We start from the raw sequence: 27,956 nt of genomic DNA, 5'->3' as shown, positions 1-27,956 counted from the left end.
ATAAAAAGCAATAGCATTGTACTAAGAATCCATAATATTCTAGCCAAGGTTGCTGAATGCAGGGAAGCTTGAAACTTTGATCAAATAACTCTAACATACCTTGTCACTAAATCAAAAATTTGTGATAGCGCAGAAATAAATTGGAAAAATTATTCATTTGATTTAGGAGCAGTGTCTAACACTGTCTAACGTTGTTCTACCCCTTATGTGTGCTTCTTTTATATTGCAATTAAACTAGACATCAGAAATTACGTTTTAAAGTCATTAAAAATTCGACCGTAAATAAGGCCATCCTCACCCGGATGTGACGTTGATCAAAACAACAATGGGTCATTTCTATTGGTAGTTTGTGGAAAGTGACGACCTTCCCTTTACTGAGAGCCAATGAATCGGAGGAGAAGCCGTCGCATGTGAGTAAAACATTTATTTCACATAAAGTGAGCATTTCTTAAAATTGTATTCAAAACCAAATCTTAATTGTATGTTTTTTGCTTCGAAAAACAGACGTTTGGATGGAAATAACGATGTGTTTTTGTTTGGTAGCCGTCCAGACCGCTAGCTAGCCGTCCAAGTTAAACATTAGCATGATGGTCAGCGCTGCGCTGCAGTAACACCTGTGGCAGATATATATATATATGTATATGCAGTGATTTATCCCTTACACATTGTATGCACGACACCGTATCCTTTGTTGCGTTGTGTTATTTTAACCCTGAATCTGCAAAGAAGCAAGGGAGGTATTTTAAGATTTGGGGCTTCCTGTTTTAGCGGTGGGATGAAATCGTTATATTAAAACAAAAAGGTGCTTGTTGCATATTTACTTGGATGAAACTCCAGTATGCACATTACAATATAAACGTTAGCAAAACGTTTATATTTTGCTGCAGTTTAAAAATGTTGAATTGGTGTATGTATGAGGGTAGTGAGACGGTGGTGGCGTGTGCAGCGGGCACTGAGATTTTCCTTGTTTGCAGTGGTGATGGACAGGCTGACAGATGAGGTCAGGTAGGAGTCTCCATGGACCATGATCTCTGCAGATGATATTGTGTTCTTTAGCGAGAGTATGGAGCAGGTGGAAGAGAACCTGAAGAGGTACTGGTATGCTCTGGAGATGAGAGGAATATAAAAGTAAGTAGAAGCTAAACAGAATACATATGTGTGAATAAGAGGGATACACGCGTAACAGCGAAGCTGTAAGAAGTAGAGGTATTGAAGGTAGGTACGTTTAGATACCTGGGGGCAGCCATCAAAACCAAAGAAAGAGAATAGAAGAAGAGGGTGCAGATAGGGTGGAGCGGGAGGATACAAATCTTGGGACACATTTGTGACAGATAGCAGCAAGAGAAAAAGGGAAGGTTTATGAAATAGTAGTGAGACCTCATCTGTGGTTTGGAGACAGTGGCACTGACAAAAAGACAGGAGGCTAAGCAGAAGATGCTAGGATTTCCATTGAGAATGACCATAGGATTGCAAATATAGGGACTGCTCAGGTTGAGCAGTTTGGGGGCAAAGTTAGAAGCAAAGATGAGACCAGAGAAAGCGGTAAGAGAGCACAAAGAAAATGTATTCAGCTCCAGAGATAGTCCTTGTTCTATTCAGCAGTTGTTGTTGAGTTTTGTGGACCAGCTGATGAGCCAGTTCACCTTCTGCAGGGGCTAGTTAGAGTGGCTTCTACCTCACAGCAGTTCCCTGGTGTAGAACTACCATCGTCAGCTCCAGTTCAGTTGAAAATCCAGGAACACAATCCCCAAGGATGATATTTATCCATATATCGTATTTGCTTACAAAGACCGAGCATAAGCGGTAATGTTAAGATGATGCTGGGAAGGATCATGATTTTAGAGGCAGCACAGAAATGAAGTAGCAGCCTCTGTTGTTTACCTTGGCAGACGGATTCAGGCACAAAGCAGGGCTCATTTAAGTTTGCTTGACAACGAGTAGAGATTACTTGTTGTTGAAAAAGGTCAATATGAGGTAAAAGGTGCTTCTAATACTTGCTTTGCAATATCAATATTAATTACTAATTAAACTGTCAATCAAACAGATCCCACTCACAGAGGAGGGGTGCACCATCAGAAGGACAATGGAGACAAAGGGATAAAGAGCAATGGCAAGGTGAAAGGAAAGCACAAGTAAGACAGGTGGACGAGGAGGAGCAGAAACCCAGACAGCATGAAGAGGACACGGTGCCAAAGGGGACCTGCCAAACGATGTGCCCCGCTCAGGAGTTACGGGATCGTGAGGCTCAGAACCGACTTCACCATTTTGAAATGTTACCGGGCACAGAGAAAGATCGGCGGCCAAAAGGAGACCCATCGCGTGCCGTTAAGGAGTATTCCAGACCAGCAGCTGGGAAGGACTCAACAAAACCCAGTGACCTCAGACCACCTCCTGTGCTGCTGAAAACTGTTAACTACCTTATTAATGACATTGCAGCCGCCCCGAGCCTGTATCCATGGACTGAGGTAAGTAGTGTTTACACGGATCATTCAAATTGTTGATTTTGGGGATGGCACGATACCACTTTTTAATGTCCGATACCGATTCCGCTATCATAAATTTTGATATCTGCCCATACCGATATGAATCCGATATAGCGTATTTTGTAATCAATAAAACTGTTTTTTATAAATATCTTGCTGCATTTTGTATAAGTTCACACTCAAGTTTTAAAAAACAAGAGACTGAAGCTATTCTGTTATACCTGTATGCAAAAAATACACTCCACCCAAAACATTTTATAACACACTGATCAATCTAATAAATTTAAACCTACACCATCCTCCCTATTCTGGTATTTTAAAGAGTACTTAGTGGAAATATTAAGCAACCTAACTAATAGGGTTGCCAACTCCCAGCAAAAATATTAGGGAACCACCCCCCACCCTTAATGGATGTAATCAACTTTAATTTAATGCAAGTGTAAAACAAATGCACAGAAATCAATTATTTTTCTACAATAATTAAATAAATTCAACATCTTTCTTCAACAGAATTGCAGACTGCACAGATGGTACCTTCCCAAAGGAAAAAGTACTATAGCTTACTAGGGTGTATATTACACTTATTAGTTACTATATACAATAATGGATTTCTATACATTTGATCAGATGACCACTTTTGTTGTAAGATTCAGATAATTATTTATTCAAAGTTTTTAAATGACATAACAAAGAAAAGTATTTCTTTGTGCCCCCCTTTCTCTGTTAATGCCCAACCTGGCCCCCGACAAAACTTTGTTAGACCTGCCCCTGCACAGTTACCAGCCGTCAGCTATGTAGAAAAGGATCCTGGTGTTATTTGTCTCTCAGAAACAGTTCATAACTTCCCTTCAACTCATTCATGTCACCTAAAAGGTAAACCTGTTTCTCCATCACCTGTTCAGCTCTGATGATTTAGTAAGGACATCTCCTGGTTTCATCTTCATGTTTCCCTCTCACCACATATCCAAACGTATATAATGACCAGCAGCTTTTACAGTCGTGGCTCCAGCAAACCTCAGCTGATACTACAAAGTTAATATTAAATTAATTCTAACAGCTTATCACACTTAAACGTGCTGGTCTCCTCTTTCTAGCACAAAGTGGGCAATAAACAAACAAGAAAGACTGGACTTGCAGCAGAAAAGCCGATCATCTGATCATTGATCAGTTTCATGTTTGAAGTAATAACAGGAGAGGGAGGGGGCGTGAATGAGAGAAGTAGATGCAACTGCGCAGCAAAGACAGAATAACTCCTGCTTTGTGTCTTATTTTTTAATTCTAGCTGAAGTACGGGACAAATTGCTTCCTTTTCACCTCAATATGGAACTCCGATGGCCAGTCCAGCTGTGGCTCCATATATCAGTTGTTAAGCTTAACGTGGAAATACTATGCAGGGATGAACTTACACACTTGCTTTACTTCTCTGGGATAGTTTTCGTCGAGATGAAATGCCGCGGTTAGGAAGCATGTAGCGAGGCTCCAAATGCTCCAACAGATCGCCAACAGGTCTCACAGACAACAGCCGCTCTATCACGTGACACATACTACTCCGATGCGCCGAGCCGGGTTACGCCAAGTAGCGCGTTTTGTGAGGTGATTTTGTGATACTTCGGATCGGATTACATTTTTTATTTCTCTCCGATATCCGATCCAGTAATTTAGGTCAGTATCGGACTGATACTGATACATAGTATCGGATCGGTCCATCTCTAGTTGATTTCCACAAAAGCTTGGGACCTTGTGTAACAGTAAATAAGTCTGACCTTTGTTTTGTTTTTTTTATATATTTTAAAATTGGATGATGGCAGTAGATTTTAAAAATGTTGGAAAAGGAAAGAAAGGCTGTAAAATGTGTAAAATACTGTATTCACAAGAGTCTTTCTGAAGTAACATTTCTCAGCAAAAATCATTTCATTGTTTATGGTGCATAATATCAGGAAATCATGTTTAATAACTGAATTAGTGACTTAGAAATTAAACTTTTGTTATTATTTAAAGACAGCTAAAGCATTTTAATTTAGGACCCATTTATTTATTTTGCAGAAATGTGTGTTACCATCTTCAAAACGACATGCATGTGCAAAAGCCAGTTCTTTATTTTACCAACAAACTTGACAAAAAGTGCAGTTGTAAAGCTTCAATTTTTTTGGTTGTCATAATCCCAATTCTTGAACCTTCCTGTCTTAAACCTGCTGTAGGTTATTCTGCTATATAAACCGTATTGCAAGTGATTCTTACTGGGGATTTATGCTTCAGCAGGAAATCTACAGTGTTGCTATGTCGTAACTAATCGTTGGGTCGACATAAGCTGCTAACTGTTGTGAGTGACCCTTTCAATATGGTCAGTTCCTCCTGTGCATTACTATTGCTACAGCTACTTTTTTGCTGCAGTTTTTGAATTTATCAGTGAGAGAATAACAGTCACTTTCTCTTGAACAAATAATCATGATATCGATATAAACACTCACAAATGTCAGCAAATTCCTGAAGGGAGATTGGTGAAACTATCAGAATGGATGTGAGCAAATGTACAAAGAAGTGGAAAAATTTAAAGATACAAATATATTTGCCCCCGAAAATAACTAACCACAACAAAGAGGCGGGACACGGGGTGGGGGGGTCAAGCATTTTATTTTTTTCTGTCATGGCTCGCTGTACAACCCAGGGACATTACAACAAGGTAATTAACACAAAATACACCAGCACAAGCATAAATGCCAGCAACGACATTAGCCACTTACGTAGGTTACGTTATAGCCTTTCTCCAGCAGAAGTCTAAATCAAGCCTTACCAGGGAACGACAAATATTTCACTGTCTGTTCATTTTAAAATATGTCAAAATATCTGATGGAAAAATGGCAGAACAGAATCTATCATCATAGATTAAAGATGACTATTTTGTTGTTTACTTATTTGTTGTCGCGCAGGTTTATACCTTTGTCTTTGACCGTCTGCGTGCTGTGAAGCAGGACATGATCATCCAGAGGATGTCAGGATTGGACTGCGTGGTCATTTTAGAGCGGACCGTTCGTTTCCTCATCTATGCCTCTTATCGTCTTTGTGGGGAGCCACTGCGGCTCTACGACCCACGTATCAATGATACACACCTGCAAGAATACCTCAGCTGGTTGCTGGATTGCTACATGACCAAAACAGGACCTCATCCCAACCAAGAAGAGTTCCAGTCGCTCAGTTTGCTGTACAACTTGGGTTGGTGACTTTGTTTATCATCTGCCATTTTGGTGTATTTGTATGCATATTCAAGCTGGAAGTTATCCATGCATTAGTTCAGTGTTGTGCAAACAGGTTTCTGATGCAGGGAATGTTTTCAAAAAAATTAAGAACTCCTCCTCGTCCTCCAGAAAGCAATTCATTTTGTATGCTTTATTTTCTCTTACAGGTTCAGCTCGCGCTATGCAGCACACCATGCAACTCCCACTGCGACTGCGCAGCACTCCAAACATCAAACTCGCTCTTTCCATCAACCAAGCTTTCCTCGAGAGAAACCCTGTACGTTTGCTTCGTTTGGCTCAAAAGCTAAACTTCCTGCAGACCTGCGCGCTGCACCGTCACCTGTTGACATGTCGTCAAGATCTGCTGCTCATATACAGCCATGGATACAGCAGCCGCAACTGTCGCTTTCCTCTTGACAGACTGGCTAAGCTCTTGTTCTTAGACGCATCACTTACAGCTCAACTGTGCCGGTCATATGGAGTTGAGGTCAACAAGGACAATCAAATAGTATTCTCCAAAGCTGCTTTCACGGAGCCAGGACAAGGAACACTGCACTGTAAACTGTATCACAGCATAGCATCTGAGAAGCAGAGAGATCTCACTGTTAAGAGTATTGTTCAGAGCTGCGTTGAGACAAATAAGAAGTAAACAAGCCATACAGATACCGCCAGGTATTCTTGTAAATGATGAAATTGACTGTTTATTTGTTTTTAAGCAATATGGACTGTCACTGAGCTAATGGCCACTAGTTACATTAAGATGTGAATTACTTTTATATTACTACCAATATTTTGTGTTGATGTTTCCCTTGAGTATTTTTACAAGAACTGTATGGAAATTCAAAGGTGTAACTGTTTACTTATTCTTATAAATTCATATTTTGGAATCATTTCAATAAATTTGGTTACAGTGGAAATACAATAGTGGTCAGAAGTTTACATACATCATGGATTTGATTGTCGTGGTAATTTTCAGCTTTTAATGATTTGTTTCTTTAATGGCTGGAATGACTGTAAAGTGTACGTCTTTAAAGACTTTTTCTTTAAAAACAAAATGAATTTATTTAGGATTTTCTGTAATCCACACAGGCTTGTGCACTCACTTTATTTGTTAGCAAGTGGTGCTGAAGGTTCTACAGTGTCTTATGGTGATCATCATCGACTGCAACTGGTAGTTTCTTTGCCAGTGTTAAAAAAACAAAAAAAAGGATTTGTCAGCACTCGTCGGACTGACCAGTAGTCAGCACAATGTTAAAAGTCCAAGGAACTTGGTGTAGATCTAAGAAGGAGAATTGTAGATTTGGGATAGTATCTTAGGGTCATTTCTAAACAACTACATTCTAAGATCATCAGTTCAAGCAATTGTACGCAAGTACTAGTTATTCAGTTATTCACTGTCACCCAGATGTTCACCCTCAGATGAGAGGAACTTGGTTACAACCTTCAGGAACCCCAAAGGCTCAAGCCTGCCATGAACTGAAAACTGCTGGTTATCCAGCATCACTGTGTACAGTGAAGTGGGTTTTACATCAACGTGGACTGAGAGTGTGCTGACCAAAAGCCCCTGCTCCAAAGTTGACACCTTCCAGTCCAACTGAAATTTGCAGCTGCCCACATGGACGAGCCAAAAATATTCTGGAGAAAAAGTTTATGGTCAAAGGAGACAAAGATTGAGCTATTTGGCCACAATGACAAAAGGCGTGTTTGTACCAAATGTCAAGCATGGTAGTGGTAGCATCTCTGGAGCCGTTTTGGTGCTAGTGGTGGTGGTACATTGCACAAAGTGGATGGAATAATGAAAGAGCGTGACTACCTCCAAATTCTTCAACCTTACCTCAAATCAACAGTTGAACAGCTGAAACTTGAACACAGCTGGCTGATCCAACAGGACAATGATCCCAAACACACATCAAAATTTATTTGAAAACGAATAAAGCAGGCTAACGTTAAGCTTCTGGAAGCTAGAATACGCTTAAACGCCTTATCAGGAAACCAATTTAAATGAACTTTTTTGAAAAGCTGTATACTGTACAATCATTCCACCCTGGACAAACAACAGTTCGAAAAAGTAAATAAAAGCCCCAAATCACCATGACATTCATGCCCATGATGAGTTTATGTAGGCTTCACGACTGCGTCTAAACCTAAGTGCCACTAGAGGGCAGCAGATATCTTATCAGGGCATCAATGAACTCCAAAGGTGCAAATTTAAGTGAGTAAAACTGTTATAATCCTGCCTTCAGCAATTGAATCGTGTTCTTCACACAGGTTGACATTTCTGTTATATTTCATAACAAAACATAGCTGCAGATTTGAGATATTCTGACTTTGTGGCTGAGCTAAAAACGTGCAGATAGTTTTTAGTGGCTAAAAGCACACGCTGCTGCTGTTTCTTAAGCTGGTCTCATTCATGCTCTCTGCAGAGAAGAGAAGGTATCAAAGCGAAAGAAGCGCCGTCTGATGCCTCTCCACGCGATGCTGTAGGAGCGGAAAACAAGACCATCCGACTTGAGCTCACCAGGAAACACCGGGACAGCGAGAGCTGCACGGATTTTAGATGTCAAACAAATCGTAACGGTGACATTTCTCCGCGCTCAAGTGGGAGGACACTTACAAATTGTAATGCTGAAATATGAGAGAGCGAAGCCGGGGCGGGTGAAGGCACATGGGAGAGGACTGTTCGTATACTCCGGGCTCTAAAAGACGAAAAAAAAGGCACGATTTGCTTGGACCTGGATTTGGCGAAGACAGATGAATTCATTAAGTTGATCTTTGGTTCTGAACGGAGCTCTGCACACCTTTCTCTCCTACCGAGCTCAATGGATAGATAGATAGACCGTGAGGGCTGTAGTTAAATTTCATTTAACATTTAATCAGGGCTTTCAGAGCCAGTCTCATTCAGAGGGTAAAGACTGTATCCTGAAGTATCCTGGGCTCTGGAGCCAAAATGTTACGGTTGTCTCTGACAGCTTTGAGGCTTTCGTGGATTTTGTTCTTCTGCACCGTGAGCACAAGTTCTGCACAAGAAAGACAGTAAGTAGCCTGTGTTACATGTGGTGTCTTTGAGGAGCTGTGTGCTTTTACTACAAGCATTTCCCGGTGCTTTAAATATGGATAGACTATGATTGTTCATTGAAAAACTTTTTAAAAATATTTTTAAAAATTGTTTTATTTAAACTGAGTGCATTTCATTGTACGGATCAGTCAGATTAAAACTTTTTTTGTGAATAAGCCATAGTTTACTGTCCTAACAACACTGCCACTGATGTGTTGTTGTCATACTTTCATTAATTGTGTTACTGACCTGTGAGGAGTCACACAGAGTGATACATTAGGTCAATGATAGCCCATAACTTGCCAAATATGAATAGATGCATCCCTGTGTTTACTTTCGTTGTTGTTGTTTTGTTTAACCCAGACCCAGGAACGATTCTATCAGTCAGGTGGTTGAGGGGTTAATTGTGACCTTGAGAGATAACAGACCAACTAGTTGTAGCAATTCTTCCAGGAAGAGAAGAGGGGTTACTATCAAACTCAAGCTAAAACAGATCTTTTTAGCTTTAAACAAGTTAGCTTAGAAGTTTGAGCAATGAGCAAAACATGAAACCATGTGACTATTAAAGGCTTCACCTACACATGAGAGCAGGCTCTTAACTCCCAGAGGACAAAAGTTGAGCAAAAACAATTAGAACTTGAGTAAATGGAGCCATGTGACTGAAATAAGCATGGTCTCCACCACCTGATCCCAGCTCATCCAAGAGCTGGTTAAACTCACTGTAGATCAAACGCACAGAGTCAATTTCCTCTTATTATCCTCCTTCTCCCGAAAGCCTTGTTTTCCAGGGGATTTTCTCATGACTTTTTCTCTCTCTCAGGAACTGCAGTTGCCTCTAGCTGTAATGCCGTTGTGCTGTAATGCCAACCACCTGATCCTTCTCTCATGCATGCAACTGGGCTTGTGCTCAAGGATTTGCTCACCTCTAATTTGTGTGATCTTCAGTTAAGTTGTTAAGGGGTGAGTTGGCCCATTAGAAAAAAGCTGCAAGGCTGGGGTGAGCAAGCAATGAGTTAGACTAACAGGAAGATATTTACACTTGCATTGCTGTATCAGCCTCGGTCATCACATGGTCAAAAATAATTAAACTGACTGAGTCTGAAACAGAGCTCAACATTTGGTGGACACTTCAGTGAACTTGCTCCACACACCCCTAACAGTCCTCTCTCTGGTGATTGAGTTATACTGGAGCATGCTAACAAGAGCACCTATTATTCTACCTTTGTTACCTGAGAGAAGTAGCCCCTTTGTGCCAGAAGGCGTGTTCTTTCAAAATAAAACTTAAATTGCCCCCCCCCAGCCCAGACTGTTAATAAGCATCAAAGAATGACCTTTGCTCTGTGACCTCAGTGACAGGTCCCCTTCCCTCAATTAAATGTCAGAGTGACTGTGAGGAATCTCAGCCATTATTTTTCCAAACAGATGTCGAGGTTCTGTCAGAGGGTGCCGGACCACCCAAAGAAAACATTAAAGCAACAAGCTCAGTGGTCGTCAGGTACTGCATCCCTGGTGTAAACTGCAGTTAACCTTGTGTGTCCATGGAAGTGAAAAACATGATGCGAGACAGAAAAAAAATGTGTATTTACACCTGGTCTCCCATCTGCTTTTGCCTCCCTTGCTATCACCTGTATTCTCCCCCTCCTGTCATCTCACCTCACTTTACCCCCTTGCTCCCTCCTTCCTTTAAACTCTCGCCTTTCCCTTTCTCTGCCCTCCTGCTCTTCTCTCAGGGGTTACTTGGTCGCTGCACCCTCTGTCTTTCGAGCGGGCGTCGAGGAGAGCGTGAGCGTGACCATCTTTAACACGAAAGCGGAAACCCGCGTCCAGGTGCAGCTGTCGGTGAAGGGACAGACGGTTGCCCACAGCCATGGCTCAGTGCTTGGTGAGAACAAATTCTTTAAGCTAAAGTTACACTGGCACAGTGGGTTACGTTTGGAAACAAAGCATGCACCGACAAGTTAGGCAAGCTAAGAGATACCCCCTTTATGCCACTGTTTTCAAAGGATGCAGGCAGGCAAAATATACACATAGATTAAAGAACACACACACAGACGGTGTGAGCCTCTGCTACAAGACAAGCTTTGGCTTTTATATAGATTATCTGTGACTGCAGGCATCAGTTCAGTCCAGCTCATCGGCCACTTAATGTACACATTGTGTGATTTGTTTGACAGCACCATAGATAGATGGTGCTGACTCTGCTTAGAGGAGACCGGTTGCAGCTGGAACAGCAACTGAACTGACTTAACCACAGCGCTTACAGTTAAAGCATGTTGGAAGTATGCATTTTAGTGATCACTTTACAGATCTGTCAGAAACTGAGGTTTAGTTTAGCTTGGTTTATTAAGATCCCTATTAGCTGTAGCAGCACAGCAGCTATTCTTCCTGGGGTCACAGATCTCTACACTTTGACTGTAACTGATTACTCAAAGCTGTACAGCATCATAACAAAAACAAAACGAACCACACATGCAAACAATCAAACAGCTCCTCACAACACAAATGGTGTTCCACATCAAGCTAGGCACTGATGACATACTATTCATACGTACACACTAGTTCTGCTACATTGGCAATGATTTCTATTCCATAATAGACCAATAGAAAACTGCTCTACTGATTAAACTGGTTCTTGCTGTGAGTTATAAAAACTCTCCTCGTGGCGTGTTCGGTAGAATAATTTGTCATTCATTTTCAAACAAAATCATTGGAGTGTTTGTAACAAAAGCATCCCAATTCAATACAAGAAAAGAATAAACTAATCCATGTTTCACAGTTAACCAGCTGAGGCGGTTGTGCATTGTTACAATGTTTGTTCTGTACACACAACAAAGGACAGTATGTGCTGCTCTGTTTTCTACCACTTGCTACTTTTTAATCTGCTTCTTTGTGCCACATAATATTGGGCAATAATCAAGATGAGACAATATCAAAGTCTGGACGAATTGCTTCATTGAGTTCGGTTTCAAAAATTTTGCACATCCTTTAACTACAGAAATCCCCTTTTTCCCATTTTAGCGAATACCTTATTAATGTGTTCAGTCTCAGGGATCATCAAGCACACCATTAATAGAAACCTCTAAAAGAGTGGTTGTAACCCAACAAAACCCATTCAAAATCAATTTATTCCTCTTTATCTATTTATTGATTGCACTTAAATCTGAGGTGCAGTCAGTGGTCTCATCGGGTGTGTATGGCAGAGCCTGTGGGGGGAAGAAAATCTTACTTTAAATCTCACTTTTTCTCCTTTTAGACAAAGGCGCCATCAAACTAAAGGTGAGTGGAACTTTGTGTGCCACTAAGTGCGCTTTTATTTTCTCAGCAGCGGTGACAGCTGCACAGTAGTGAGAGCCCCCTGTCCGCTGTGTGCACATTCCTCAAGCAACATGCAAATCAACACTAACATTATTTGTAATGCAACATCTGTCTCTGCTCATTCATTGGGAATAAGGTAACAGCCTCGATATAATATGCAACAGCTGTTGACGTGCATGTATGGTCCGCCGCCCCCGAAGGCTGGAATAGATCAATCTAGTATGCACGACTTTTAGAGATTCTTCGCCTCTGTCTCTCTCTCTCTCCCTTCCCTTCTCATAACCTCTACCCTCATTCTCGTAAAATACTGTCACGTGAAGCGTACTCTGTTGGAGGCTGACGTCTTCTCTGCTTTTTTTTTTTTTTTTAAATCTGTTTTTGTTATTCTGGAGGTTTTGTTCTCTAGAAAATGAAATTGAATAAATCACGGCAAATAATTTTGAATGCGTGGGTCACCACAACAGCCTCGAGTAAACACTTCAGTCCTAATTTACGTTCTCAATCCCCACTGACTTTGCTTTTGTATGCGTTTATGGATGTGTGTATACGCCACCAGGTTCCCTCGGGGCTGAGAGGCCAGGCCCATCTGAAGGTCTGGGGGAACCGTCACCTCACGGAAGGAGGTTACATTTTCCACAACTACACCACCGTCACCGTGGAGAGCAAGGGCACGGCTGTGTTCATCCAGACTGACAAGCCCATCTACAAACCCAAACATAAAGGTTCCCTCATAGTGCACCTGGTAGTTAATCAGTTAATCACAGAGTAATGCCAGTTAGTGGAAATAAGTCAGGGGATGCAGGCATGTTGATCCTGCATTTGAGCTGTACAAATGTTGTAGACATAGCTGCTGATTGCGTGATCCCGATGGCATAATTAAGGATTTCAACCCATCAAATGACTTCAGACAGCTGATTTTTTTTTTTTTTTTTTTTTAGAAGTATCAAGATTTTAATGTGCGTGCAGATTTTTCTGATTACAAACACACTTATTTTAACAGTATTGCATTTCTTTTTTTGTCTTTAGTTCTCATCAACGTTTATACAGTTGACCCTGACTTGAGGCCAGTAAACGAGAAGGTAATTCTGAATTGATCTCACATTCAGACAAATATTAAAGCAATTTGTTGTGCTTCTTCAGCAGATTCACAGTACACAGTAAACCCGTTGAATGATAATCTTTAATAAAAATGGGTCGGGTTATTAGCGAAACCTGTGTTTTTACGACAGAGTTGATAGACCGACTTTGATTTATGACTGAGTGTTTACTACAGGCATACTTTTCCACCTTTAATTGGTGGAGTTAAGAGGAGAAACCTAGTTTGCACTGTGCGCAAGCAAATGTACAGTTGCCTATTTACTGAAGCCAAACTAGACTCATTTCTCTTGGAATGTTAGCAATGACTCCAAATATACTGTGCAACTGTGCACACAGACAGCTTATTGATGTTTGCAGCTATAAAGGCACATTGCAGGTAAAAGGGCAATACTTAATTTTAGACAGAAAATTGTTGAATTCGAAATGAATGGGATGAAGCATGAGATAAAACACAGGATTTGTAGTTTTGTTTATCAACTTTATTGCAACTTTTTCTTGTGTTTCTCTTTTTTGTTCTTTTTTTTTTGCAGATTGAGGCATATATTTTGGTGAGTGCAGGCTGACAGGACCACCCAGGGTTGGCAGAGCCACGTCCGGGATGGGACAGTGGCAATTTTAGTTCCCAGCCTGCTTGGAGATTACAGAGCAGAAGTCAGGGCAGCTCACCTAGATAACAGGGTGCTCTTTGGACCAGTACAAGGATAAACAACATGAAAGGAACCTCTTCTCTTCTCTTCTCTTCTCTTCTCTTCTCTTCTCTTCTCTTCTCTTCTCTTCTCTTCTCCTTTGTCTCTTTGTATCTGTACACCAACAACACACTATAATCCCTGTATTAGCAAACCTTGCTCACATTGGATCTTCATTCATCTTTCCAGATCTTAGGAAATATTTGGAAAATACCAAGCAAAGAATAGAATAGAATAGAATAGAATAGAATAGAATAGAATAGAATAATCCTTTAATTGTCCCACAAGGGGAAATTTGGTTCCCCTTGTGGGGACTTCATGGACTTCAAAGACTTCATGGGAAGCGAAGAAAAGCTTATACATGAGTTACCAGTAGCAACAAGCACACAGATGCATTTTTCTTCCTCACTTCTAGCCTACAGTATATGTTATTTTTGGAAAGAGTTTTAAAAGTATTTTGGCAATGATATCAGAACCCAGATATCTGGGTCAAGTTCAGTGAAAGGACTGTTCAGCAATAATACAACTATTTATGACTTTTTCTATTGTGTGATAACAACATTCAATGAGCAACTAAACTTTTGGTATGTGAAGTAAAGGAATCTTAACATTGGTTTGTGACATCCTACTTTGATCTTCCAGGATCCAAGAGGATCCAGGATGGTGCAGTGGAAAGGGCTTAATTCTGTCTGCTGTGGTGAGCCGCATCATTTGCAGTATTTTTACATCATCTTTGTGTAAGCTGCACGTTTACATTTCATTGCTAGGTTGCTCTGGGGGATTGAATTAAAACACTACTTTTCTGGACTCATAATTGAAGAACGGTGATATATGATTGCTACAGTTTGTTTAATCACTATCAAGGACACAGGAATTAAATGTGCTAATTAGATTTTTGCCTCCTGTAGGGGTGGTGAACATGAGCTTTCCTCTGTCTGACCAGCCTGTGTTGGGAGATTGGTTTGTCTTTGTGGAGGTGCAGGGCCACACCTATAACAAGTCGTTTGAAGTGCAGAAATATGGTGAGGACCTGCACAGTGTTGCACAACTGCCATTGTTTATTGCGAGCACTTTTAATGAGTGTGTGTGTGTGTGTGTGTGTGTGTATGTTTTTTAACATTTTAGGCTCTTTTAAATGGCTCTCTTTTGATTTCGAGTTGTGTTAAAAGCATATTTACTGTTTAACTATTAACATGTGTGTAGTTGTCAAATAATATATTATAAATAAACAGCAAGGCTATTGCTGTATATGATATAACACAAGAAAAAGTTCAAAATAAAAAATGTGTTGCCTCTCTTTCAGTGGCGCCCAAATTTGAGTTGGTGATTGATCCACCGCGCTACATCCGTGATCTGAACTTATGTGAGCAGGCCACAGTCAGGGCCAGGTAAGTCACTAAATATTCAGCGCTGTATGAAAGTGGAACAAGACTTTAACCTGGACTTTTGGAGTGTTTTCTTTTTTTTTTTTGTTTACACTAATCAGCCACAGCATAAAAACCATTGACTGTGGTGAAGTCATAATCTCATTCCAGTGCAGCGCTCTTCTGAGAAACGGTGGGTACTTACGTGCGGACTTTGACACACAGCGCCTGCTAAACATTCTTGCAAAACAGGACATCTTCCCATGGTAGTAGCCTCCTCCTTTAGGGGGTGTGCTCTCATATGCCACATATCAAAAACTGCACAGGATCAGCTTAAAGGACACATTAAAGCGCACAAAGCGTTGACCCGACCTCCAAACTTAACTACCAGCATGACAGAGTAGCCATGGGGTGCACTAGAACAACCCTGGTCCGCAGAGTTCACTGCCATTGTCCTGGTGCTATACATCACATGACATCCCAGCAGGTATTGCTTCCATGGCCCACAAGTCAGAGCAGTTTTGAAAGAATGAAGGGGACTTACTCAGTGGTAAGCAGGTGGTTTTAGTGTTGTGGCTCCTTAGTGTGACTATGGAGTTATAATAGGTTATAAATGTTTTTTATTATTGTGATATTTATTTACAATAAAACAAAAAAACCCACATCATCAATTTTACACTCTGGCATGTCACTCTTATGCAGATATACCTTTGGGAAACCCGTAACTGGGAAGTTGACAGTAAATATGACGGTGAATGGAGTCGGCTACTACCGCCATGAGATGGGCCATCCTGTCATAAAAACTATGGAGGTTAGTTTATTTAATCCCTATTCTACATGCTTTGTGAATTTATTAGAGACTTCCAAGCTGATATGGAAACAGGGTTGTTGATTGATTGTTGTTTTGTCTGTTGAGTTCCTTCAAAGTGCTGCTGTTTTATGCATACACTGTAAATCATTGTTATTATCTAAGAGGTTAAGCTCCAAACCCTGACACCAAAATTATACATGTCCTGCTATACCTGATTACATCTTTTCTGTTGTCAGATCAAAGGCTCTGCAAATTTCAGTCTGTGCGTCAAAGACATGATGCCCTTGGATGTGGCTGATCACTTCAGGGGGACTGTTAGCATTTGGGCTTCTGTGACCAGCGTAGATGGAAGCAAGCAAACCACATTTGATGATTCCACACCAGTCCATAAACAGCTCATTGACATCAAGTACTCCAAGGAGACACGCAAACAGTTCAAGCCTGGTCTGCCTTACAAAGGGAAGGTGAGAGCCCACAAAAAAGAAATACGAAAGAGAATTAATCAGCTTGGATCTTCATCTCACTGGCATTTGCTTTGAGAAGAGCTCAAAGTATATTTATTTGTTGTGCTTTTTAAATAAAGCATAACTTTAACTGCTAGTCAGTTAAATGCTAAAGATAAATGAAGCCTGTATTCAGCCATGTAGATTACTGATTCACAAATGAGTCTGCATTTGCACACTCAGTCGTTTTCCCTCTGCTTTGCAGATTGAGGTCACCTATCCTGATGGGAGCCCAGCTGACGGGGTGAAGGTGCGCGTTAAAGCAGAGCTGACCCCGAAGGACAACGTCTATACCAGCGAACTAATCTCCAAGGACGGTCAGGCCACCTTTGAGATCCCTTCCATCCCTGCAGCTGCTCAGTATGTCTGGCTTGAGGTCAGAACTTCCTATTGTCACGTAATATAAACAGAGTGATGCAAGAAGTAATTTGAAGCTAATCCCAACTGTATTTTCTTGACAAAGACCAAGGTGATATCCATTGAGGACAGGACAGTTGGAAACCAGTACTTGCCCAGCTACCTTTCTATCAGTAGTTGGTACTCTCCTAGCAGGTGTCACATCCAGATCCAAAGTCCCAGCATCCCGCTCAAGGTAGGTGTGACCTTTTTCGATGGTATGAGTTTCTTGCTTAACTTTCAATGATTTAAACATGTTTCAAAACATCAGATTGTGAAGTATATTTATATCTGTCTGCATGTATAGGTTGGACAAGAGGCAGAAGTGGCTCTCAAATCCACTTGTCCCTGTAACTTCACCCTGCATTACGAGGTAGCATCCAGGGGGAACATTGTCCTATCAGGCCAACAGGCAGCCAACCTGACAGCCTCCCACAGAGGAAAAAGGGCCACAGTCACCTTTGACAAGAACATTCACAGCACCCACCTGCCTCCTTCTGCTTCTGGTACTCATTTCTTCTTATTACAACTCTAACTTCACTGTCGCCCAGGTAATTTTAAGAGCTAAAGTTTCACAGAATAATGCTTTGATGAATTAGCTTTTTTCCCTTTCATTGTTGTAGTGCTTGGGAAATCAGTGTCCAAGCTTCTCAATCGTAGTGGTCTTTGACATCAGAATGCCAGATAGTTTTGGAGAAAGCACTGTCACCCTGTCACTCTGCCAGATGTTGCAGGCTCTTCCTCCCAGACTGAGATGGACAGCTGTGTGTCCTACCTACGTTTTCCTGTTAGTCACAGCATGGCACCACTCAGCCGTCTGCTGGTCTACTATGTGAGGGAAAACGGTGAGGGTGTCACAGACAGTCTGCAAATCCCTGTCGAGCCCGAGTTTGAGAACCAGGTTTGGAAACAGAACTATTGTCATTGTATTATAACTTAATTTATCCAGAGAAAAGTACTGCAGTTGGTACAGTTGCATATGCTTGTTACCCAAACACCAGTGTTTTTGGATATACAAAATTAAGTTTGTGTTTTCATGTTTCGTTTGGGGTTTTTTTGCTGCTAAAATAGCTATTTATTAAAAGCCGGAGAAAAGGGTGCACTCTCTGTATACATTTTGGAGCTGAGCCTAAGTATCCATGCACCAACCATTACACCACAGTGTAATGTCTGTAAACAAACAGCTGTGTTGGCTTGGGAGAGATCCCCAGTTCCTGCCTGCATTAGGTGGAGTTAACTCCCTGAAGTATTTACAGCTCTCTGGTATGCCCTTACAACACTAAGTGTGTGTGTGTGTGTGTGTGTGTTGTGCGTATGTGTGCCGGAGGAGGGGGTTGTGAGGGCAGGATGAGACAGCGGCCGCACAGGCCGCAGGCAGATAGGTGGGGTCATGACAGGAGAGGATGACAGGTTACAGAATGGTGTAAGGAGGGCAGCGGAACCGATTAACGGTGTTAATTTGTGACTTTGTGCTGGTGAAAAATAGTTCTGATGTGTGAAAGCTGACTCTGGCTATCCCTCCCTCTTTCAAAGACTGTAGTTTTCCACTCTCAGTCATATCTTTCCAAAGTTTGCTGCTTAGAATTGTCAGACTGATGTTATTCCGAATGCCACTGAGGATCTGCCAACTAGTGCTGAAATTATTTAGTTTTTTAGCTGATAGTTTGATCGATAGGACATTTTGATAGTTTTGATAGATGTTTCAGATTTTCTCTTTTATGAGGCAAACATTCAGTCTTCTGGTTCAAGTTTTATGTTCAAGTGAGCAATTTGAAGACATCTCTATGAACCTTTTCAGTAAATTTATAACCGTACAGTCTTACAAATTCACAATTCTGCGGAGCGGAAATGTGTTAAATGCACCTTGTTTATGCAGAATGTACTTATGTGTCATGTTTTGGATTGCAGGTATCTATTTCTATGTCAACCAATGAGTCCATGCCGGGGGACTCGGTGACCCTGCGTGTTCGGGCTCAGACGGGATCCTGTGTTTGTGTGGCCACTGTAGATAAGAGTCTTTACCTGCTAAAGCCCGACTTTCAGCTGAGTCCTGAAAAGGTTGGTCATATTTATAGATTATGGTAATATTACACTTTAATAAACAATCGATCAAAGCGTTGTGTAAATTAAAATCGCTTTATAGTATAGAATTAGAGAGCTGGTTTAAATTACTTTCTTAGATCGTAGTTTTTAAGATGTTACCTGCTGTATTTTTGTAAATAACTCTACTTTTACTGTAACTTTATATAAATATGGTATTCACTGTACAGGTGTTTAAAGAGCTGGCAGAGTTTGATGTTTCAGACGCTTTCAACATTCCTAAAGATGACGGACACTTCTGGTGGCCTGGGCTGACGGCAAAAAGACGGAGGCGGTCCTCTGTGTTTCCATGGCACTGGGACATCACTAAGGATGCGCGCTTTGCTTTTACAGTGAGAACATACACTTGGTGAAAGAGCTCAGCTAGTGCTGTCACTGGGTTAAAAGGTAATCGTACTAGTGCGTGCAGATGTTTATTTCTCCATATATTTAATACAGGAAACGGGACTGGTTGTGATGACAGATATGGTGAGTTTAAACCATCGGCAGAGTGGGGGCATGTACACAGATGAAGCTGTTCCTGCCTTTCAACCGCACACCTCTACCTTGGTGGCTGCTATGCCCTCCCGCCCCACAAACAGGTACAGGATGTTCTTTATAGGTGTCCAAGGCTGTCCACTGGGCATCAGCAAACTCTAATGATCTCATACCTAAAAATGTGCAAATTGTATTATTCAAAGTTTTCATAAATGGCATGAAAGTTCTTCTTGTACCAGCCGAAGTTTCTTTATATTTTACTTTTCATTTTTTTAAAGTGGTTTTGAGAAATAGTTCTCCAGGCTTTTTGAAGGTCTTTTAAAGTTTCTCTTTATACACTGGCTGCTTTTGCATTCATTTTCATGACCATGACCATTTTTCATGGAAATGATTGTCTATAAGACACTTAACTCTGTTGAATCATTCAAGCATAAAAAGGGCCCCTAACTCAAGGGATGAACCAGTCTTGTGTCTACACATAATGGGCAACTTAGCAAAAAAAAACATTTTAAATTGTATCGTTAGACACTTTGTTACTAGCAGCCCGCTGCAAAACCAAATAATTTCTTCATTTTTTTTTTGTTGAATCTACAAAAATCTCTGTTTGTCAGCGTTTTCGCACCATTGAGGTGATTCCTAAAGAGCTGTAAGCCAAAAACTAGTATGTCCTTAAAAAATGAGGAAATTGGACAAATCCAACAAAGACCTGACACAGGACCTAAGAGATTGATCTGGCCCTTCAATTGATCCATCTGCTGTTCACTACTGTTCGCTGTTCATCAGAATTTATCTCTGTTAAAGGGTGGCTGTCAAAGAAGCCATTGTAAAGGAAGGGAAATGGGGGGGAAGGCTGAGGTTTGCCAAAGAACTGGACTAAAAACCATTGGCAACAGGTCTCATGGAGTGACGAATCCAAATTTGCCATTTTTTATTTTTTTTTTTTTTTGTTCAAATTGTTGTCAATATGTATGGAGGAGGTCAGGAGAGAGGTGCAGCAGTGAGTGTCTACAGCCCTCTGTAAAATACGGTAGAGGCTCTGTCATGGTTTGGGGATTTTGTCAAAAGTGATGGAATCCTGAAAGCGGAAAACTACCATCAGATTTTGATCTGCCATGCAGTGCAGCTGGAAAGTATCTGATTGGCAGCAGCGTTATTCAAATAACATCCAAAGAAGAGCTTTGAATTTCCTTTAAGAAGCCTGGAGAACTATTCCTGAAAAATACTTAAAGAAATCAGTAGAAAGCTCATTCAAGAGAGTTCAGGCGGTGGTCATACTTGGTATTGACTTCAACCTTGTTAGAACTATACAAATAAATGCATTTGTGCAAAACACATTATTGTGTTTTGCACATAAATTTAAATTTGCCAGTTTTCTGGCAAGATATAAAGGAATGAGGGGTGGATCAAGACTTTTACACAGTACATTATAAATTTTAAAAACTTGAATTATAGGAAACTAGCTTATCAAATACCATACTGTATTGGTATTAAAAGCCAAACTGTGAGCCACTTGGGTGTGGTATCATGTCATAGTCAAGGTTATTCAGTTGTTATTGTGTATGTTGGCTCTTTAACTGATGAAAACAGATGATCTTTGTCTGTTTTGGAGGTTCTTTTAAACCATTAAATTTGTGTACTTGTATGTATTACTCCACCCTCTTTAATGTCAGAGGGAAAAAAGTGGGTTATTATTGTTGAAGAAGATTAACTGTAATCCTTCACTGGACCACACACTGTAATATGGGCATGTACTTCATGAATCTGAACGCAAACCCATAACAGAATAATAATTACATCAAGATCGCCCTCTTTGTTTTATTTCATATGTTAGGCGTGCATTCCCCCGTGCTACAAATACTTTTCATTTTAGTGCCGAACTTTAAACACATGATGTGACTTATCGTTGTGGAATTTTAAATAGTATATTTTTCCATTATGTTGTTATTTTATTAGCTAAAGCTTTTTCACTGATGTCTTCTTGTGTTTTGGCTGTAGAGTAGAGAGGCGGAGGCGTACATTTTTCCCAGAGACTTGGGTGTGGCACTGCCTCAACGTCAGGTATTTAAATCTTTAAATAATATTTGTCTTGTGTGAGCATGTGTGCATGTCTGCGTGTCTGCGTTACTTGCCTCTGGCTAGATATATCAGGTGCAACAGATTGTCTATCCTTTTATGTGATTTAGTGCTTAAGAGAATAGAGAAATGGAAAAGAGAGGAGCAAATGTGGAAAAAAATGATAACATGAAAAAATACAGGAAAAACATTTACAGAGAGCAAAAAGGAGGCGAGAAATATGTGAAAAGCAGAATATAGGTAGAAGAAGAAAGGCGAGAGTAGAGCTGGAAGAAAAAAGTTTGGAGAGTAGGGGTAAGAAGAGAGTACTGGAAAGGAAAACGTGAACATGACAGACTCTTGGAAGACATTTGTGAGAGGAAAGGTGCGAGGCAGTGCTATATGCGAGACGGCCGATCTTCCATCATGCAGCAGCATCCGCCACTTCTCCCACTGGGTGTGAAATGCCTCATTCAATCTTGGAACAGACTCTTACTTTCTCAAGAGCTCCTTCCATTCATTTTTAGCCAATATAAATGAAATGCCCATAGATTTCCATATGCTTGATTCCCTTGGATGGGACTTCAGCTCTCACTAATTTCCTGTGAAGTGCAGAGCTCGGATTTTTCCTTAAAAGTATATTAAAATGGATTTTGGACGGCTTTGATCAAAAGGAAGGGTGTACATGCAGTTTTTGAAGTTTATTGTGCCCTGTTACAGTTTGCCAAGACCAACATCCAGTGAGCGCTGCCAATAATGACTTCAGCTCATTTCTTTCAAAGAAACAGATTGGGTCAACACCTGACCGTCCCTTAGAACCGTCCATTTCAGAGTGTTTGCTGTAGTGGTGCAGATGTTGGTGTTGACACAGGTGCTAACATTAAAGTAATCTTCAGCCTTTGATCAAGCTCTTCCTTGTAGTTGATGAATTTTAATAGCTTGTCTTAAAAAGAAAATATGCTCGAATTATTTTATTCCGCTGTTGTATCTCCACGTAACAGCTCTGAAACTGGGGAAGCTGAACTGCACCTGGATGCGCCGGATTCGATCACCACATGGGTGGCGGAAGTTGTTTCCCTGTCCGAGCAGAAGGGGTTGGCTTTAGGAACGAGAGCAGAGCTTCGCACCTTCAAGCGCTTCTTTGTGGACTTTACGCTTCCCTACAGCTTAATCAGAGGGGAGCAGACCAAAGTTCCCCTCACCGTCTACAACTACCTGCCTACCTGCTCTGCGGTAAGATGTTTTCTTAATGTGGCAGATGGACAAGTCTCTGAAATTAGTTCATAGCAGCTGTCTTCAAGTACAAACTTGACATCATATTCTTTAAGACAGGACATGTCACAGCTGTGCTTTTTAATCATTTATGACTTGTAAACCATAGAAGAACATATATTTTAATACATTTTCACTAATTATAGGTTGGTATGACATGTTATGCAAACTCTTAAAAGTTAGTTTTAACACTAATCCTAAAATGACTCCATCTAAACTTGCTAAGAGTCTATTACAACATCAAGTTAGGAACCACAATGACGTCACTGAGACGTCTCTTCCTATTTAAAGGCAGTTTTTCCTTCCTACTGTCACCAAGTGCTTCCTTACAGGAGTTGTTGGGTTTTCTCGCTATTATTGTAGGGTCTTTAACTTACAATATAAAGCACCTTAAGACAACTGTGATTTGGTTCTCACTCTCGAGGCGTAATATACCGACGATTTGTCACATCCCGAGGTATTCCTATGCTGCGTGCTGGGTTGTGGATGAAATCCAGTAGAACGACGGTCCCGCGGTAATAGACGTTCCAGCCATAAAATAAACGTACATGTGTAGATTCATTCCAAACGGTTCTCATGTTTCCGAATTTTTCCGATCTCGTAATATAGGGAGGTGTTGGGTGCCCGGAAGCATAACATACCGACGATTTGTCACCTAGCGTCAAATGTTACGCTTTGGGAGTGGGAACGTGTTGTGTATAAGTAAAAATGACATTGAAATTGTATTAAAGTGAAGAAAAGCAACCCATAATGTTGCAACCCATAAAAATTAAAAGACCACACTAGGCAAATATCAGTAATCTGAATTTGATAGTTAAATAAAAGACGTAGGTAGACAGACAGACTGCTCACAACTCTCACTATGATCAGACCCCAGATTTGGTTAAGCAGAAGGTTTCTTAGAGGAAAAGAGAGAAGGATCATCAAAAAAGAAAGTGGAAGTTTGTCAGTCAGATGAGGCATAAAGTAGGTGCTCCATTTAGTTATTAGACAGAAGTAGGTCAACGATAAGCTGATAAAATCCATAGTCATAGAGATTTGGGAATCTTGGAACGGGATGAAACCAGCCAAAACACACAAATGAGTTCTCAAACCACTTCAGGACCCCTTAGAACACCTCCTTCCAGCGGCTCTTTATGCAGAGCTTGTGGTTCAGACCGGATACGTCTTGGAATTTGTCCAGTGCTTCATTTTGTTCATAACTATGCACTAAAAATGGTACATGCCATAAATCACAGAGGATTATCCAGGTAGGAAATATTAAAATATAAGATGCAAATAACTGTGTTGATCTATTTCTTTAAATTATTATTTCTGCATGTATCAGAACTGGTTCAATATTATATACACATGCAGAACAAATATTTTCAAGTGAAATAACTTCTTCGGTAGGCCCAGGAGTGCAGACGAATTGGAGATTCCAAAGTAAGTATAGGTTTGTAATGTGACGATAAAGAGATTAGCCTAGTATGTTTGTTTCAGCACTTACTTCGAAGAGCCCTCTAAGCTCTGTCCTGGCCTTAAATGGGTCCATCCTGCACGCCATACGGATGACATCATGATGTTTGCAGATGAGCCTGTTAAATGGCCTGTGCGTGTGTTGCCCTGATGTCATGTTAGGTGAATATGCAAACCAGAATAGCCCATCCTTTGATGTCCACCCCAGCAACATGTGATTCCTATATTTTCTGCTCAGTTATTTATGACTTGTGGCATGCGGATAAAGAACAGTTAAAAGATCCTTCTGCATTACTGAGCCCTGTGAAAATTGGACGATGAGTGGAACTTAATCCTTCAGGGAGTTTGAGAAGCATGAGTCAGTCAGCATGGAAAATTCACAGTGTGATTTAAAAAATTCGCCCTTGCTTTCAGAGCTTTGATGAAGCACGCTATATGAGGGAGGGGCGTGCCTAACAGATATGATGTCATTATAGGCTGTCACAGGAGATCGCTTTTCTCTGATTTGTCTCTTCTTCTCCTCTCCACTCACAGGTTCATTTAAAAGTGTCGGTTCCAGAGGGCATCAAGTTTGTTGGCCATCCTGGAAAGCTTCATCTCACCAGGAAGAAGTGTGTTGCTCCTGGAGAGGCTGCTCCTACAAATATTGTATTGTCGTTCACTGAGCTGGGATCAGTTAACATCACAGGTACCCACAGAGCTCAGTCAAATTCATAAAACTCACTTATTATTTTATTTGAAGTACTACGTTGATAAAGTGGCAGAAATATTTTAATTAGGAAGCCATAATTATTTTGTTGAGACATGTATATCTGAGCCACAGGGCAAAGTCAGAGGGCAATTTTTCACTTCTTCCAACTGTGGAGAAGCGTCTCTGCAGCAGTGCATGCTCATGGATGGTGATTGTGTTACCAGTACTATAAAAGCATAGACCTGACAATGCCATAAAATTCCCATTCTCTAGATCAGCCATTCTTTAGAAAAAAAGAATGATGCAAGCTTTTGATGCTAATGTGAATAATGCAAGACTGATTTGTGCTGACTCATGGAAATGGCCTTATTTGCATTCTTTAGTGGCGTGGCACTTAAAAGCAATAGCAGGCTTTCATCAGGACTTTGGTCCACTCAGTGTGATTCCACACAAAAAGGCGAGCCTATGACTGAGGAAAGCGTTGCTGGCCAAGGAGCCGTGTGTGTGATCTGGTCACCCACCCAGGTTACAAATGGTCCCCTCCGGAGCGCATGTGAAAACAAAGCAGGCCAGCAGTGGGGGGGTAACCAGAGCTGCACTGTGACACTCAGTGGCATGTTGATGAGTTTGCAGGTCACTGGCGGTCAATGGGCCCCCCATGGCCCCACTCCTAGTCCACTAGCCCCTTGTGTTTCCTTCTCACTACACACACACAAAGAGACACAATTGGCACAGGGCCACATTTCCAGTGGGCTCCCCAGCAAGAGAACTGGGAATCCTTTTACAGATATGCTTGTCTTGTCTAATGTATTTCGATGTCTGGAAATTTTGCAAAACATATTTATTTGACTGCTGATCATCTCACTAAGAACTAATTAAGGTAATTAGAAAAAAAAAAGTATCCCAAATAGACTTACAGAAGTACAGACGGGAACAGGCTCACTATGCCACATTTCCCTGGCTAAAGAAGAGAGCCACTGCTCAAGCCACTGTCTGTTATGGTATGGCAGTGCGTCAGTGCACATAGCATGGTAACTTTAATATCTGTAAAGGAACTGATAATGGTGAATTGCAAATTTTGGAGCTACATATGCTCTCAACAAAAACAAAATCTTAAGCTGATTTTTGTTCTGTACTGCCTTCACAGCTCGTGCCATTGCCTTTAGTGAACCAGGCTGCTGTTCAGATGGATTCCAGATAGGCAAAATAAGTAACGACATGATCCAAGGCCAAGACTATGTCCGTAGGACTGTCCTGGTTGAGGTAAGAAAGCTGAGATTTTCCTTTAATATTTATTTTATCCTTTAATCTTTTAATAAGGAAGAACTACTTTTTTATTGTTTGTTTTGTGTCTTTCTGTGATGTTTTTCTGCATCTTGTTTTCTCTTGCTGCCATCCTGTTTACAGCCAGAAGGCCTGCCCAGAGAATACACCTACAGTGTTTTCTTCTGTCCAAATGGTCAGTGTAAATAATTTTTAATTGATACAGCATAATGAGAATACACCTTAAACTTTACAAAGTTCAAGTTTATTTTGCATTTCATTTTTCAGAGAGGATTCATATTTCTACCCCCAACAAATATGAGTATCAGTATGTGAAAAAGCCAAGCAGGATGAACCAGTTCCAGGTGGCAGTAAAGACACACAACGATGCCCATTTTGCCCTCTCTGCCAGTCCCCACGACAGCGCAGAGATGCTGGAGATCGTACTCGGGGGCAGGCAGAACACTCGTTCCTGGATTTCCGAGGGCAAAATGGGCGAGCCTCTTGTCAGCGTCCCTACGCCAGGGATCCTGTCTTGGGATGAGTTCCGCAGCTTTTGGATCAGTTGGAAGGGAGGCGTGGTACAGGTAAGAAGAGAAAGGAATCATGGATGTAACACTTCCAAATGTACGGCATACTTGCTTCGAGGTTGTGCTCGGATGCTCTGACACAAAAAGAAGTGCGGCAGGCCATGGGGTCTGTGTGTTAGGAGAGCTGGCGCCGTTTTTACTGGTGTGCCTCTGGGTGAACTCACACTTAACAGGGGACACTGAGGGCAGTCAATGATCCATGGCCAAGGACTTGCATGGCAGTCAATGGCTGGCACACCACTTCCCGGCTCCAGCCACAGCATTAATTAGACTTGCACCATTCACCAAAGGCAGTAATTAAAAAGCCGCATATTACTTCCCAAAGTACTTTGGGAATAGGTTTATTTTCTTCAACACCAATAGCGTTGGGAAATGGATGAGTTTCATGGTCTTATGGTGTAATGTGATTATGAAATTAAACTCTTATACCGGAGAGCAAGTGTGCTCTGCATGGGTCTGTCTGAGTGTTTGTTTTTGGGATTATCTGTGGGAGGTGCATGAATCACAATGGCATCACCAACAGCTGGAAGAAGGACCAGCTGGAAAGGAACTGTACCAGTAGGTTCACAAACCCTCTCCCATAAAAATTAAACTCTTTAACACTGTTAGCATGTTCATATGGGTTTTTTTTTAATATATATGCTATGAGAGAAGTCAAAGCCATGGCTAAGAATTTTCACTTTGTACCTCCATATGTAGCAGTGACAGTCTTAAAAACACTGATTCAAACAGCCAGCATGTCTATGGATAATACCATTATTTGAGTTGACCGCAAGTTGGTATCCAACTCTAAGCCCAACGCAGAGTTTTCTGCTGTGACAATGGGACAATGAGAGCAAATTGAAATGGCATTGGGTTAACTTGTAGCTTTCAGCACTTAACCAACTACAAACCTTGCAATACCACGTTGACTGAGGGCAATGCGGAGCTTGCGGAGGAGCTGAACCACTTCTTCGCACGCTTTGAGGTGAAGGGACCAGAGGCAGCAGCAGCAAAAACATCGGACAGCAGCAGCAGCCCAAGCCTCATAGTGCAGGAATATGAGGTGAGGCGCACACTGAGGGCAGTGAACCCCAGGAAGGCCGCCGGACCAGATGGGGTAACCGCAA

The 27,956-nt window shown here is 41.2% G+C and overlaps 2 protein-coding genes across 5 annotated transcripts in view; both read left to right on the top strand.

Moving 5' to 3' along the window:
• The first annotated feature begins 140 nt into the window (after positions 1 to 140).
• On the top strand, positions 141 to 6,656 carry sac3d1 (SAC3 domain containing 1). 3 transcript variants are annotated; one of them, XM_031736058.2, is made up of 5 exons: positions 323 to 410; positions 975 to 1,005; positions 2,045 to 2,465; positions 5,411 to 5,693; positions 5,884 to 6,656. In XM_031736058.2, the coding sequence occupies exons 2-5, from the start codon at positions 980 to 982 to the stop codon at positions 6,363 to 6,365; spliced, it is 1,212 nt and encodes a 403-aa protein (XP_031591918.1). In that variant the 5' UTR covers positions 323 to 410; positions 975 to 979; the 3' UTR covers positions 6,366 to 6,656. The 3 variants fall into 3 exon arrangements, with proteins under 3 accessions (XP_031591917.1, XP_031591918.1, XP_039462593.1); XM_031736057.2 differs by lacking the exon at positions 975 to 1,005 and having other exon boundaries at positions 141 to 410; XM_039606659.1 differs by lacking the exon at positions 323 to 410 and having other exon boundaries at positions 1,000 to 1,128.
• Positions 6,657 to 7,997: 1,341 nt separating this feature from the next.
• The window catches only part of cpamd8 (C3 and PZP like alpha-2-macroglobulin domain containing 8), a 46,407-nt gene continuing 26,448 nt past the window's right edge, over positions 7,998 to 27,956 (top strand). The window contains exons 1-24 of one of the 2 annotated variants that reach the window (XM_039606657.1): positions 7,998 to 8,749; positions 10,502 to 10,653; positions 12,025 to 12,047; positions 12,643 to 12,808; positions 13,113 to 13,165; positions 13,715 to 13,732; positions 14,513 to 14,567; positions 14,779 to 14,892; positions 15,174 to 15,258; positions 15,937 to 16,045; positions 16,282 to 16,509; positions 16,754 to 16,924; positions 17,012 to 17,140; positions 17,252 to 17,450; positions 17,670 to 17,845; positions 18,853 to 19,002; positions 19,215 to 19,376; positions 19,483 to 19,625; positions 21,517 to 21,579; positions 22,575 to 22,806; positions 24,838 to 24,991; positions 26,142 to 26,257; positions 26,402 to 26,453; positions 26,546 to 26,844. In XM_039606657.1, coding sequence (XP_039462591.1) covers positions 8,664 to 8,749; positions 10,502 to 10,653; positions 12,025 to 12,047; positions 12,643 to 12,808; positions 13,113 to 13,165; positions 13,715 to 13,732; positions 14,513 to 14,567; positions 14,779 to 14,892; positions 15,174 to 15,258; positions 15,937 to 16,045; positions 16,282 to 16,509; positions 16,754 to 16,924; positions 17,012 to 17,140; positions 17,252 to 17,450; positions 17,670 to 17,845; positions 18,853 to 19,002; positions 19,215 to 19,376; positions 19,483 to 19,625; positions 21,517 to 21,579; positions 22,575 to 22,806; positions 24,838 to 24,991; positions 26,142 to 26,257; positions 26,402 to 26,453; positions 26,546 to 26,844 — 3,135 coding nt within the window. In that variant the 5' untranslated portion in view covers positions 7,998 to 8,663. The remainder of the gene's footprint in view (positions 8,750 to 10,501; positions 10,654 to 12,024; positions 12,048 to 12,642; positions 12,809 to 13,112; positions 13,166 to 13,714; positions 13,733 to 14,512; positions 14,568 to 14,778; positions 14,893 to 15,173; positions 15,259 to 15,936; positions 16,046 to 16,281; positions 16,510 to 16,753; positions 16,925 to 17,011; positions 17,141 to 17,251; positions 17,451 to 17,669; positions 17,846 to 18,852; positions 19,003 to 19,214; positions 19,377 to 19,482; positions 19,626 to 21,516; positions 21,580 to 22,574; positions 22,807 to 24,837; positions 24,992 to 26,141; positions 26,258 to 26,401; positions 26,454 to 26,545; positions 26,845 to 27,956) is intronic. The other variant, XM_039606656.1, reaches the window with a different exon arrangement.

The sequence above is a fragment of the Oreochromis aureus genome, linkage group 23 (assembly GCF_013358895.1).
Source record: "Oreochromis aureus strain Israel breed Guangdong linkage group 23, ZZ_aureus, whole genome shotgun sequence".
Taxonomy (NCBI): Eukaryota; Metazoa; Chordata; class Actinopteri; order Cichliformes; family Cichlidae; genus Oreochromis; species Oreochromis aureus.
Note: the sequence above shows the minus strand (reverse complement) of the source record. Positions and strands in the feature narration are given on the sequence as shown.

Coding starts and splice junctions, on each gene's coding strand:
- sac3d1 (XM_031736057.2), top strand. CDS start 385: ATGAATCGGAGGAGAAGCCGTCGCAT. Junction 411..2,044: donor CGGAGGAGAAGCCGTCGCAT/GTGAGTAAAACA, acceptor TCAATCAAACAG/ATCCCACTCACAGAGGAGGG. Junction 2,466..5,410: donor GCCTGTATCCATGGACTGAG/GTAAGTAGTGTT, acceptor GTTGTCGCGCAG/GTTTATACCTTTGTCTTTGA.